This window comes from Canis aureus, chromosome 5 (genome assembly GCF_053574225.1).
Source record: "Canis aureus isolate CA01 chromosome 5, VMU_Caureus_v.1.0, whole genome shotgun sequence".
Classification (NCBI taxonomy): domain Eukaryota; kingdom Metazoa; phylum Chordata; class Mammalia; order Carnivora; family Canidae; genus Canis; species Canis aureus.
Genome location: NC_135615.1, coordinates 22,139,991 through 22,153,525, shown reverse-complemented (window position 1 = coordinate 22,153,525; position 13,535 = coordinate 22,139,991). Strand labels below are relative to the sequence as shown.

At 45.3% G+C, this 13,535-nt stretch overlaps 1 protein-coding gene across 3 annotated transcripts in view; it reads right to left on the bottom strand.

The window, feature by feature from the left end:
- The window catches only part of FAM171A1 (family with sequence similarity 171 member A1), a 132,211-nt gene that overhangs the window by 43,578 nt on the left and 75,098 nt on the right, over positions 1-13,535 (bottom strand). For all 3 annotated transcript variants that reach the window (XM_077897086.1, XM_077897087.1, XM_077897085.1), the window contains exon 3: positions 5,983-6,075. In XM_077897086.1, the coding sequence (XP_077753212.1) occupies positions 5,983-6,075 (93 nt within the window). The remainder of the gene's footprint in view (positions 1-5,982; positions 6,076-13,535) is intronic.

The following is a 13,535-nucleotide window of genomic DNA, read 5'->3' as shown; positions in this document are numbered from 1 at the left end:
TGCTTCTGTCTGACCTGCTACCAACTGGTCACACTTTCTCTTCTCTTCTAACCTGGGCTCGCAGGGTTCCTGGCATGATCACAGACCCTCTGCACCTCATAAGCACTCAGCTGAGATTCTTACTTCTGCGTTCTTAGCTCAATCCCAGTAAAAGGAGATAACTGATGGCTTCAGACTTTCCCTTCCAGCTGGGTCCCAGCCCCTGGCCACACTGTGAACTGGTTACCCCTGCATTGGGGGTTACATGATTGGGGGCAGCTGAGCTTGGAGGGCAAGGCACTCGCACGAATCGTACCTCTAGGGAAGATGTAGAAAAGACCTCTTGGAGGATGTGGCCTCAGCTGGCCTTGAAGTCCAAGGAGGGTGTGAAGACAGATTGGAAGGGACACCCCAGATGGAAAACAGAAAAGGAAATTCAATTAGGCTAGAACACAATACCTGGAAGAGAAGAATCCATAGAAGGGAGGCTAAGGCTAGACCACAAGGCTGGTATGTGCTCTGCAAGGAGACCAGATTTTATTCTAGGGCAAGGTAGGGTGGGAGGCACTGGAGGAGTGAAAGAACTGGAGCTCTCCTCCCAGGAGATGCCTCTGGCAGTTTAGTGTAAGGTGTACTGGAAAGGAGACACACGAGGTGGGAAGTCTGGTTAATCTTAGGCCCAGCCCCAATCCTAAGTCAAAGGCTAGATAGAAGTACACCAGTTGGGTGGCTAGTGCATGGTCCAAGTAGAGATTGACCAGGGCCTAGATCAGGGTGCAGGCTGTGGCAAGGCAAGTGGCTGATACATGAGCAGCAGAAACAATGCAGCTGTGTGCAAGCACAGGAGCATCACGTGAAATCATTCAGGGTATAAGGCCCACTGTAATAGTATTTGCCTTATGGGGTCTAAGAAGGTAAGATGGAGGTCACACACAGCTGGTACATGGGAAGAAGGTGACTGCATACAAAAGGCATATGACAGGAATTGGAGATCTTTTGAGAAGCCCCTCAGCATTTGGGGTTTTATTCCAAGTACAACAGGAAAACCACTGAAGAGTGGAAGCAAGGGGTCTTGATCGCTTTAACTGTGTGAAGACTAGATTATGGGTTGGTGAGGGTAGGAATGAGATGGCCAATTAAAAACCTACTGTAGCTCTCCAGGGGGAAAATGGTGCCTTGGATTCATATGGCGGTAACACAGATGGGCAGAAGCAGCTCAGCCAGGAAACCAGCTAGCTGTGAGGACAGATGAGTCAGGGATATTCCGAGGGTTTGGCCTGACCACTTAGGTATGTTCGAACCATCTACTGAGATGGAAAGTAAAACAGCCAGAGTTCCGGGTGCACACGTCAAGTCTGAGATGCCTAGTGGACAGCCAGGTGGAGGTGTCAAATAAGCAGCCAGCTCTGGGCCTCCATTACAGGGAGTCTGGGCTGGAGGTGAGACACTGAGAGTTTGTTATGTCTAGGGACCATTAAAGTATGGGCCCATGAGATCTTCCAGGGAGAGTACTGGAAAGGAGAATGTAGGCCCAGGATGGTCACTGGAGCATCCACAGAAGTGACTAAGAGGAGAAAGAAAATCAAGGCATGATGTTATGGAAGCGAAGAGAGAAAAGTCTCAAGAAAGAGTGACCAGTCATCTCTGTGGGATGCTGTGGGGACATCCAGGGAGATGCAGAGAGAAATGTCCTTGGGTTTGGCCACACAGGGCTTGTAAGAGACTCTGACAAAGCAATTGGTATGAAGTGATGAGGCAGGGCAGTGGTTAGCAGTGTGGTGAACAGGGAAAGATGGATATGCCAAGACACAGGGCAGTGGCTAATGCCAGGCATGGTTGTGGGAGCATTGTACAGAGGCGCACAACTTTAATATTTGTCCACTACAGAGTGGGAGAAAATGGTGGGGCGGGAGCGAGAAGGAACACTTATGGAATCCCTGCAGAAGAGACGAGACAGGATGCAGAGCCCAAACAGAAGGACCGATATGAACTTGAACAAGGACACTCCTTCCAGCGCAGGAGGGAGCAGTGGGCAGCTCTGTGGGTTTGCTGGTGGGCAGGCAAGTGATTTCAGTTTCTCGGTGAAGTCATGAGCTGAGAGTGCAGATGTGAATGTGAGTGTGCACAGAGGAAGCCAGGAGACAGAGAAGAGGGTGTGACAGTCATCACAGAGATTCAGGAAACAAATGACTGGGAAGTGAGTGGCCCCTGTCTTGCAGGACTGATGCCCATTTGAGGCCTGTGGGCATCAGTGTGCAACCAGTGGGGGCAACCAGTGTGCAACCAGATGAACCAGATGTGCAACCAGTGGGGGCAACTATGAGGGCAACTATGAGGTTCTGTCCAGTCATGTGTGGCTGTGCTGGGGTGGCCATAAGCGGCCCAGGTCAACAAGGGTCGGAAGTTATATAGTCAGGCCAAGATGGCAGAGGGAGAGGGGAGCAACACTGCTGGCATGTAGACTGGGGAGGGAGGCAATCCTGTGGGTGAGGACACAGTGCGTTAAGGCGCTGGAGCCCTCAGTGGTGTGTGAGCTGCTGCTGCAGGGTAGAGGGGGAATGTGGTGGCTGAGCTCAGAGGTGGGGCATGTGCTGGAATAATGAGGCCTAAGGCATGACTGTAGATGTGTGTGACTGAGGTGGGGTGGAGAAGCACCCCAGGAGTGGAACAGCAGCTAGGGTATCGGGTGGGCATCATCCATCATCCACATGGATGTGGTGACCAAGCTGGGGTAGAGGGAAACACCCCGGGAATGAAACAGCAGCTGGGGTACCATGTGCATGTCATCTATATGGATGTGGATGACCAAGGTTGGGAGGATGGGAAGCACCCAGGAATGGAACAGGACCTGGCGTAGCAGGTGGGCATCACCCACACGGACATGGGTGATTGAGGTGGGGTGGAGGGGAAGCACCCTGGGTGGAATAGCAGCTCGGATACCAGGTGGGCATCATCCATATGTATGCTAACGTTCCCAGGAAACAATTATAAGAGCATCATGAACCTGAGAACTAGGAGCTAATGTCACCGTCCAGGAGGAAAGTTGACCAAGACACTGGTGGCGAGGGGTCTAGCCAGCCTCCAAGGAGCTGCGGTGATGGAAGGAGGAAAGAGGTAAGTAATGTAAGCTCAGCCCCCACCTGAGAAGGCTGCAGGGAAGGCTGTGAACTCAGGGACATTTCAGACCAGGAAGGGGAGTGGTACTCCAAGAAGGGCTGCAAATATGCTGCAGCCATATTTGTGCCGAGGACACAGGGTGAGGGCTGGGGAAGGTGGGGTGGGGTGGGCTCTATGAGCCAATGTCCTTTTCTGGTCTGTATCCTCCAGCCTGGCTCCTCTCCATTTATAAAGGCCCACTGGCCGGTCCACACTGCCAGAAGCCCAGCTGCCTGGCTACTTGAGAACTTTCTACCAGACGGTATGCCAGTGGACCAACATCTCAGGGAAAGAATGGGCAGTTCAGAGAAAGCATAAGAAAACTAGAACAAAGAATGAGAACAGCTGGTAAGAGAGGAGATGAAGACCTACTCTGGGAAAAGGGTGGGGGATGGGCCACTTAAGAGGAAGTGCAGGTGATGAAAATTATGGTGCCTGGTGCCCTAAGAACACTGTGTAACATATGGTAGGTGGTCAGGTTTTAATTTTTATTTATTTTTTTAGGGTTAATTTTATTTATTTATTTGAGAGAGAGAGAGAGAGAGAGAGTGTGCAGGAGCATGAGCAGGGGGAGAGGCCGAGGGAGAGGGAGAAGCAAGCTCCCTACTGAGCAGGGAGCCCAATGAGAGACTGGATCCCAGGACCCCGAGATCATGACCTGAGCCGAAGGCAGATGTCTAACCGACTGAGCCACCCAGGTGCCCCATGGTCAGTTTTTTAAATTAAAAAATCAAAGCATTCAAGGCTACAAAAGAACACAATGGGTCTAAAGGCCTATCTACAAAGAAAATCCACAGCTTCTGTGATGTGTTGGTCACACTCCCTGTTCAACTGCTTTGTGCCAGGCTCCTGCCACGTGGGCACACGGCACAGCAACGACAGCCCGGATCAGAATCAGCAGAGTCCCAACCAGGCTGGGTCTCAGTAGCTGGAAGGCTGCATGTGCTCCTATTCTCAGGAAATGCAAAGTAGGTGTCAAACTCCAAAGCTCAAGGAGTCTGGTCCAGGGGATTCCTAGTTTCCATTTGGTATTTGAAGAGCCGCACTCAGCTCTAAATTATACTCTGACGATCCTAACCTGTGCCATGATGTAACGGGTGAGCACAGCCTTGTTCATTACAACCATTCGACTCTTGCTATCATTTTCCACTGGGCTAAATTCTGATATAGACCCACATTCCTATAACAATCATTTTGGTCTTCATCAGAATTTAGTCCAGTCGAAATGAGAGCAAGGTGCTAAGGATGCTCCCATTTGTGACAACTTGGCTGAACCTGGAGGATATTACGCTAAGTGAAATAAGCCAGACAAAGACAAATACTGCATGATCTCACTTATATGTGGAATCTAAAGCAAAACAAAACAAAATGAATTCACAGTAAGAGAACCCACTGGTGGTTGCCAGAGGTGGGGGGTGGAGGACATGGGTGAATGGCCTCAAAAGGCACAAAATTCCAGTTACTAAGTCCTGGGGATGGAATGTACAACCTGGTGACTACAGCTAATACTATATTGTATATTTGAAAGTTGTTAGGTGGGCAGCCCTGGTGGCTCAGCAGTTTAGCGCCGCCTTCAGTCCAGGGCCTGATCCCGGAGACCAGAGATCAAGTCCCATGTCGGGCTTCCTGCTTGGAACCTGCTTCTCTCTCTGCCTGTGTCTCTGCCTCTCTTTCTCCCTGTCTCTCATGAATAAATAAAATAAATAAATAAAATCTTTGAAAGCTGCTAGGAGAGTAGGTCTTAAAAGTTCTCATCACAAGAAGAAAAATTTGTAGCTACGTGGAGTGATGGATGTTAACAAGCCTTACTGTGGTGATCATTTTGCAATATACACATATCAAATCATATGTTGCATGCCTCAAAGGAATATCATGTTTTATGTTTTAATTAGAGTGAGTGTACGTTCACCTCTGCGTGTTCCCCACGGCCGCTCAACAAAAAAGGAATGAATGAGTTCACCGCATTTGCAAATGGCGTGTGAATGTGGTTAGGTAGAGAATGATTCGTATCAAATGGTATTAAAATGAAGTAAATAAAAAATTAATCTGAAGGAACATTTAAAGGCAGGAAACATCACTCTCTGGCCCATGATTTAGATGAAAGAAACTCATCTCGGCACAAATACATTTGACATAAGTGTTATTCTCAATTTAACCCCACTACTACCTCAGGGAAATCCCGAAGCTTTCTGTACTAGTGTCTCTGCAAGAGAAGCTAGAAGGTGCGAGGTCACATTTACACACCTCACTGCATGTCAGATGGGTTAAGAAAATGAGGGAAAAGAGAGAGAAAAAGACCACACTTGAAAGCTTGTGAACTTTCTTTTTTTTTTTTTAAGGGGGGATTTTGTTTTATTGTGTTAAAAAACATAAACCATTAAATTTATCACCTTAATCATTTTTAAATGTACAGTACAGTCATATTACATACATTATATTGTGCAACAAATCTCTAGAGCCTGTTTGTTGTGCAAAAAACCGGCACTCTACCCCCTTGAATACTTATGAGCCTTTGCTCACAAGGCTCCGGTCGGGTCCTGGGCTTGGAACCTACAAGGTGAATATTCTCAACTCTGGAGAAGAGAGAGATGCATTATGGACAGAGTGGCGGGGTCCCTTCTATTCTCTCACACAGTTAAAGGCTGGCCCTAAACAAACAAGATCGCAGCCAGCAGATAATTTAATAAAAAATCAGGTGCGTTTGTGCACTCACATGGATGGCACATACTGTGTCCAGCTCTGGATAAATTCATTGCCATCACCATCTGACAAGAAGCTGTCTCTCATGAGATCTTAGTAGTTGGCCCAAAAGTTATTGTCACTTCTCTTTTTCAATATGCAACATACCTTGGAATCCTGAGACTATTTGGACAACATCTTCATAAACCATTAGAGTAGCAGATCGTTCTGGAAGCAGGCCCAGGCTCAGTGAAGAAAATACTGCAAAAACAAAAACAGACATAAGGGAATTCTGACATTTAAATCAAGACATCCACTCTAATTTTGGGGGTACTCTGACTTCTTTGTATTGTCTGATTTCAAGTCAATCCACAATATTGATTTTTAGTACTGTGATATGATGAGATATATATTATCTGGTGTCCACCCCTGGTTCCTGACACAGAGCTCCTAAATCCCTTATTATTTCCTGGGTGGTAGGAGGATCTTTTGCTCTAATGAGGTGACTCTGGGTGGGCTCCTGGATGGGGGCGGGGGGGCTCGTCACCAGAAAGCTGTAACTAAAGCTTGGAACTTTCAGCCTCACCCTTCCACCTCCAGGGAGGCAAGAGAGGGTTTGAGATTAAACTCATAATCTATTATGCCTACATGATGAAACCTGCATGAAAATTCCAAAAGTATAGGGTTTGCGGAGTCTTCCAGATTGGTGAGTGCATCTATGTGCCAGGAGGGTGGCATAACCTCAACTCCATAGAGACAGAAGCTGCCACATTCAGGACTCTTCCAGACTCATCTGTGTACCTCTTTATCTGGCTGTTCATTTGTATCCTTTACCATATCCCTTATAATAAGTTGGCAAATGTAAATGAATGTTTCCCTGAATTCTGTGAGCCATGATAGCAAATATCGAACGTGAGACGGAATTACGAGCACTCCTGACTTATAGCCAGTTGCCAGAAGCCCAGGGGACATGCTGGAAGATGTGTGTGAAGTAGGGGGTCGGTCTTGTGGGACTGAGCCCTTAGCCTGTGGTGTTTGCACTAACTCTGGGTAATGTTAGACTTGAACTGAACTGTAGGACACCCAGGTGGTATCCAGAGAGTTGGAGAATTGGTCGGTTTGAGAAAGAACTCCATTCATTTGGTGTCAGAAGTGTTGTGAGTGGAGAGAAAGTTAACATATTTTTTCATTTAAGTCTGAATAGCAAGACTTTCAAAATGCCACAAGAGTACTGCAATCTCTCATATAACAACTGCTTCCGCTACAATAGTCAATGAGTTTTTATTTTCTAGAACTTCTTAGTAAAGTATGCGAGTCTCTTCACATTAGGAATCTATTACACTACACATTATACGAATGTAAAATATATAAAGTTAGATGTTAACATTAAAAAAAGACTTTAAAAATATGTGCTTAGGTTAACATATGCCACCTGATAGAAGAACATGCCCCCGTATTCTGGAAACTTATATGATAACAGCACTCGTGCTATTTTTAAAATTCTTCTTAAGTATCTAGACTTCCAACTAAAAAATTCAAAAAGCCTACGTGTTTCTGGATGGAATATGAATCTAAGAGAAAACAAATGGAAAAATAATACTCACTAAGGTCACTGAACCCTTAGTAACATGTCAGACATTATTCTAAGTAATACATAAATAAATTTTGGTAATTTATTTAAAGCTCACAACTCTATGGGGTGCCTGGGTAGTGCAGTTGGTTAAGTCTCCAACTCCTGGTTTTGGATCAGGTCATGATTTCAGGGTCATGCAATTGAGCCCCCACTTGGGCTCCATGCTCAGCATGGAGTCTGCTTGAGAGTCTCTCTCCCTCTCCCTCTCCGTCCCTCCCCTGGCTTGCGCATGTGCCTACACACACACACTGTCTGTCTGTCTCTCTCAAATAAGTGAATCTTAAAAAAAAAAAAAAACCCAGCTCTATGAAATCGATATTATTAACTTGTCCATTTGACAGGTGAGGAAACAGGCTTATAGATAAGGAATTAACTTTTCCAAGATGCCACAGCTGGTAAATACTGGAGTCCGGACTTAGCTCTGGAATCTGTCTTCAACTGCTATGCTGCCCAGATTCAAGTTCAGAGATGCCCTGCACTTTATCCAGTTCAAGTTTAAAGATGAGGAAAGCAAGGTCTAGAGAAGTATAAAGTGACTTTCTGGGAAAATATCAGGGACCAGAAATATCAACCACTAAGAATATCCATTACTTAGCACTACTGGCTCTTAATAGTGCCAGGAGGGGACCAGTGAGTTGGCCTTGGACATGACCTCTCTTTTCATATCCCCTCCACAGTCAAATTATTGAGCTGCCATTATACAAGGCCCAGTGCTTGATGCATGGGACAGATTAATGCTAGACGCAATCTGTGACTGCGAGGTTCTCCATTTGAAGGGGTCTAGGGCACACAATAAGTGAAAGGTGGTCATTGCCATGAGGAACCCAAGAATGTACCTTGGTGCTACAGAAATAATCTGGTGGTTCCTCAAAATATCACACACAGAGTTACCATATGGTCCAGCAATTCCACTTCTAGGGATAGACCCAAGAGAAGTGAGAATGTAAGTTCACACAATAACTTACATGTCAATATCCATGGCAGCATGAATCATATTAGCCAAAAAGTGTAAACAACCCAATATCTACCAACCAATGAGCAGATAAACAAAATGGGGTCCATCGATAAAATGAACATCATTCATCCATAAAAAGGAAAAACATACTGATTTAAGCTATAACATGGTTGGACCGTGAAAATGCTATTCGAGGCGAACAATGCCAGACACAAAAGGTTACATATTATAGAATTCCATTTATCTGCAATGTTCAGAATGGGCCAACCACAGAGACAGAAAGGAGATCAGTGGTTGCCAGGGCCTGGGGGCAGTGGGCAACAGTGGGTCATTGCTAATGGGTATGGGTTTTTTTTTGGGGGGGGTACAGAAAATACTCTGAGATTAGTCAGTGGTGATGGTTGTATAATCTTGTGAAATGCACACTTTAAAATGGTGAATTTGATGGTACATGAATTATCATCTAAAATACAAAAACAAAACAAAAGAAGAAATCAGAAAAAAAAGAATTCATCTTGACGGTTGAAAGTTGGGAGAAAAGCCCATATCAGGTTGGGGGAGGGAGGATTGGGGAATGCGTGTGAACCAGGAGCCCTAACTTGGAAAAATCCTTCATAACCACTTTAAAGGTACATTTAGCCTTCCTTAGCAATGACCCCTTCACCCAATGGTACTGGGTACCTAATGGCCCAGAAGAAAGGGTCATTGTAGTGATGCTGCCTGTCTGGACACCCTGCCCCATCAGAGAGCTCACACACATCCTGAGTGGCACTTCCGGGGCCTTGAGAAGCCCTGTGCTGACTGGCGTGGTGACTCTGAGCTCTGAAGCCACCTGTGATCAGTCTCTCGAGATGTGTGTGACCATCACAGGGTGTTCTGTAAGCATTTCTAACCTAAAACATTTGGTACTTCTATACATAAGGTGTCTGCTCTAGGAAACTGTCTCAAACCTTATTTCCAGGAGAGAAGAGTGACTTCTTTTAATGATTGGGTTGTGTGGCAGCAGAGGCAGCCCTGGCTCTTCCTGGAGCAGGAGGGAAGGGACTGCCCACCTCAAATGGGACAGGATGCCTCAAGATCAGATGCTGATCATAGAGCTGATGCTGACTGATGTCTGGAGGTTCCTGTCATACCACGCAGATGGGCAGATGTTTGTGTTTTGGTAAGCAGAGAGAAAGGAATGTCTAACTCTACCTGGGAGAGTCAGGAAGCAGAAAACAGGCTGAAGACGTAAGACGAGCTCGAGAGCATGGGTAAAGGAATAACAGTGTGGACAAAATGTCAGATACATAAAGAGAATAAGAAATTGTCCAGGCGTCTAGACCATAAGATATGTAAGGGAGAAGTGGCTAGGGAAGAAGTGTCTAGTTCATCCTCAGGACACTGAAGCCCTTTAGGCAGACATGTAGTGTGGGTGTGTGTGTTTATAAAATATATATAATACTTATATATTTTATATACATATAAAATATATAATAAACTTATATTTTTAATATATAATATACAATGTACTTATATATTTTATATATAATATATATATTTTTAAGATTATTTATTTGAGGAAGAGAGAGTAGAACAAAAGCAGAGGGAGAGCCCCCAACCCCCAATGTGGGGCTTGATCCCACGCCCCTGAGATCATGACCTGAGCTGAAGGCAGACGCTTAACCGACTGAGCCATATATAATACATGTTGTGTGTCTGCCTATATATACATATATATATATATATGTTATATATGTATTTTAAGACAGGATTGCTGACTTGATATAGGTGGTTGAAGGGGCAGATGGATCAGGTCTGAAGCTCCTGCAACAGGCCTGGTAGAGAGACAACTATAGAGATGGGGATAATGAAGATGTTGACTTACAGTCTTTTGTGGATGGATGGCATTTTGTATAACTGAGTTTGTTTTACCTGTTCGCCAAGTGTAAGGGGTACTTTCCCTAAGGGTGCTAGAATTCCCCCTCTCCAATCTACATCTCCTTCCTTGAAAGGGTAAAACCAACACACTCTCCAGGAATGACTGTCAAGGATTTGAAATCCATTCCAAAGTCTCTGAAGAATGCACATGCAAATGAAACCATGTGTGCACGCGTAGTGAAGAAAGCATTTTCTAGTTTTGAATTTTTGCCACGTTTTAGGAGAGCCTCCCAACTTTTCTCTACTCCTTGCCCACTTGTCAGCAGTACCAACAGTATTATCCTGACTTCCAAAGGCATGCATGGAAATAAGCGTTTACTCTGCCTTTTGCAATAGACAAGACCAAGGTTTGGTCAACCTGTTCTGTCAGATTCTAGTTAAGAGTATCTTTATGATGGGGGCACCTGGGTGGCTTAGTCGGCTAAGTGTCTGCCTTCAGCTCAGGTCATGATCCCGGGGTTCTCGGATTGAGCCCCACATTGGGCTCCCTGCTCAGTGGGCAGTCGGCTTCCCCCTCTCCCTCTGCTGCTCCCCCTGCTTGTGCTCTCTCTCTCTCCATCAAATAGATAAATGAAATCTTAAAAAAAAAAAAAAGAGTATATTATGCTAACAAGGCAAGCAAAGAAAAATAATCAAAGACACAGGTGGATCCTTGAAAATTATTCAGTCTAATTGATTTAGTTTTAGAAATGAGAAACGTTGGTTCGAAAGCCGTGTGGGCCCCCATGTGTGAAGAGTAGCCAGGGGCCGGTGGGGTGAGAACCCAGGTGTCTTCATGCCTCATCCCAGACCCTTCCAATTAAACCACATCCTTCCCATTTTCTGACTCATTTAAGAAAATGGATGTTATGGAAATGGTTGCTTTTTCTCAAATGATCATGTCAAAGTCAAAACAAGTGTAATTACAGTACACTGAATCCTCATGATTCGTGGATTCAGGGTTCGCAAATGTGCCTGCTCGCTAAAATTCATTTCTGACACCACAGTCAATCCTCATGATGCTTTATGTGTCAAGTACTGAGTGGTCAAGACTCTAAGTCTTGGACACAAACGTTCCCAGCTGAGGTCAACCAAGGCGACGCTCAGCCTTCTCCTTTCAGCTTGCAAACTCAAAGTGTCCTCTGGCGATCTATTTAGTGCCAAGTTTTTCACATTCTTGTGCTTCCTTTGGTGATTTCACTGTTTAAAATGACTCCGAGGCACAGTGCTTCCTGTTCCTAACTGCAGGAAGGCGGGGAGGTGCTTCTGGGAAAGACACATATTAGATAAGCTTTGTTGAAGCATGAGTTATGGAGCTATTGGCTGTGAGTTCCATGTTTATGAAGCAACATTATAGATTAAATCATGTGTCTTTTTTTTTTTAAGTTTATTAATTTATTTGAGAGAGGGTGCATAAGCAGGGGGTGAGGGGCAGAGGGAGAAGGAAAAGCAGACTCCTCTGTCGGCAGGGAGCCTGACCCAGGGCTGGATCCCAGGACCCCGAGATCATGACCTGAGCCAAAGGCAGATACTTCACCAACTGAGCCACCCAGGTGCTCCTAAGTCGTATGTCTTTAAACACCCTAAAACATAATTCAAAACATACCTAAACATACATAATCCAAGGTGATGTACTGCTTGGCTGATGAAAATGTTATGAGAGGAGGATCGTAGGATCCTAATCCTGAATTTCCCTATAAGCCATGGCTCAGTATTGACTACCCCAGGGTCCAAGGTGACTTTATAGAATATACTACTGTTTCTTGGTGCAGGTGTTCTCCAAGCAAAGGTGGAGTTGTGGTGTCTGGATAACATTTAAACTTCGCTGGGTTGGGGGATCCCTGGGTGGCTCAGCAGTTTAGCACCTGCCTTTGGTCCAGGGCGTGATCCTGGAGTCCTGGGATCGAGTCCCTGCATGGAGCCTGCTTCTCCCTCTGCCTGTGTCTCTGACTCTGTGTGTGTGTGTGTGTATGTGTGTCTCTCATGAATAAATAAATAAAATCTTGAAAAAAAAAAAAAAAAACCTTCCCTGGGTTGTTTCCAGTAATTTTTTTCATGTGAAAAATGGAGACAATCAGACAATTTTCTTCATATATAAGCTAATGAAGATCACCTCCCTATTTTGTGGGACCTCTCAGGGTTCTGTCCCTGGTCTTCCCCCGACACTGTGGTGAGTTCATGGTTTTGACTCTTTATCTCAACAATGCTAATGACCCCCAAATTACACTATCTCCAAACCCCTTGAGCCCTCAAATCATTTCAAACTACAGGCTGAACACACTTGTGTCCGAGAGGCAGTTCAAAAGCAATATCCCCTCCACTAAACTTATCATCAGCTCTGACTCCCAACACTCATTCCTGCCCTCCCATCTCCACTAGCACCTGTATGCATCTCTGCCTGAGCCCAGCCTGGGGAGAGGATGCATAGGGCAATGGGGAAGAAGGAGGCTTCTTTTAACCCACTGTATCAACTCAGTCAACTTTAGGGAACCATGGAGTGGTGGGTCTCCCAACCCCATTGTCCTATCCACTTTATCATCAGCTAGAAATCCAAGATTCAATTTACATATCTTCTGTTTTATCCTTTCCCTTAAGTCTCCCCTGTTCCCAGAGATATTCTGCATTTGTCTGCTAAATATTTCTCAGGTTTATCCCCTTTAACAAATATTTCTCAGGTTATCCCCTATATCAAATCCACTTTCCAAGGCTCACAAAGCAGTGGTCTCCAACTTCAGTGAGTGCTTTTATCCAGAAGTGGAGTTGGGGGGTGGGGAGTTACTTATTCAATCGCAGACTTCTGGTTCAGTGTCTCCAGACTGAATGGATGAGCCCTGGAATCTGTGTTTTTTATAAGCACCTTCTTTTTTTTTTTTTTTTTTTTTAGGATTTATTTATTTATTTGAGAGAGAAAGAACATGCATATACAAAGGGGTGGGAGGAGCAGAGAGTAGGGACAGAGAGAGAAACTTCAGCAGACTCCACAGTCAGCATGGGGCCTAATGCAGGGCTCTATCCCATGACCCTGAGATCACGACCTGGGCTGAAATCAAGATTTGGATGCTTAACCAACTGTGCCACCCAGGTGCCTCCAACAAGCACCTTCTAATGCTAATATCTATTCATCCTCCAGGCTTAGCTCCCCTCCTACCGCCTCCAGGAAGCATTTATTCCCTCACCTAGGCTGAACTTTCCTCCTCCAGCATCCCCTACGCATATATAGGCATGAACATACCC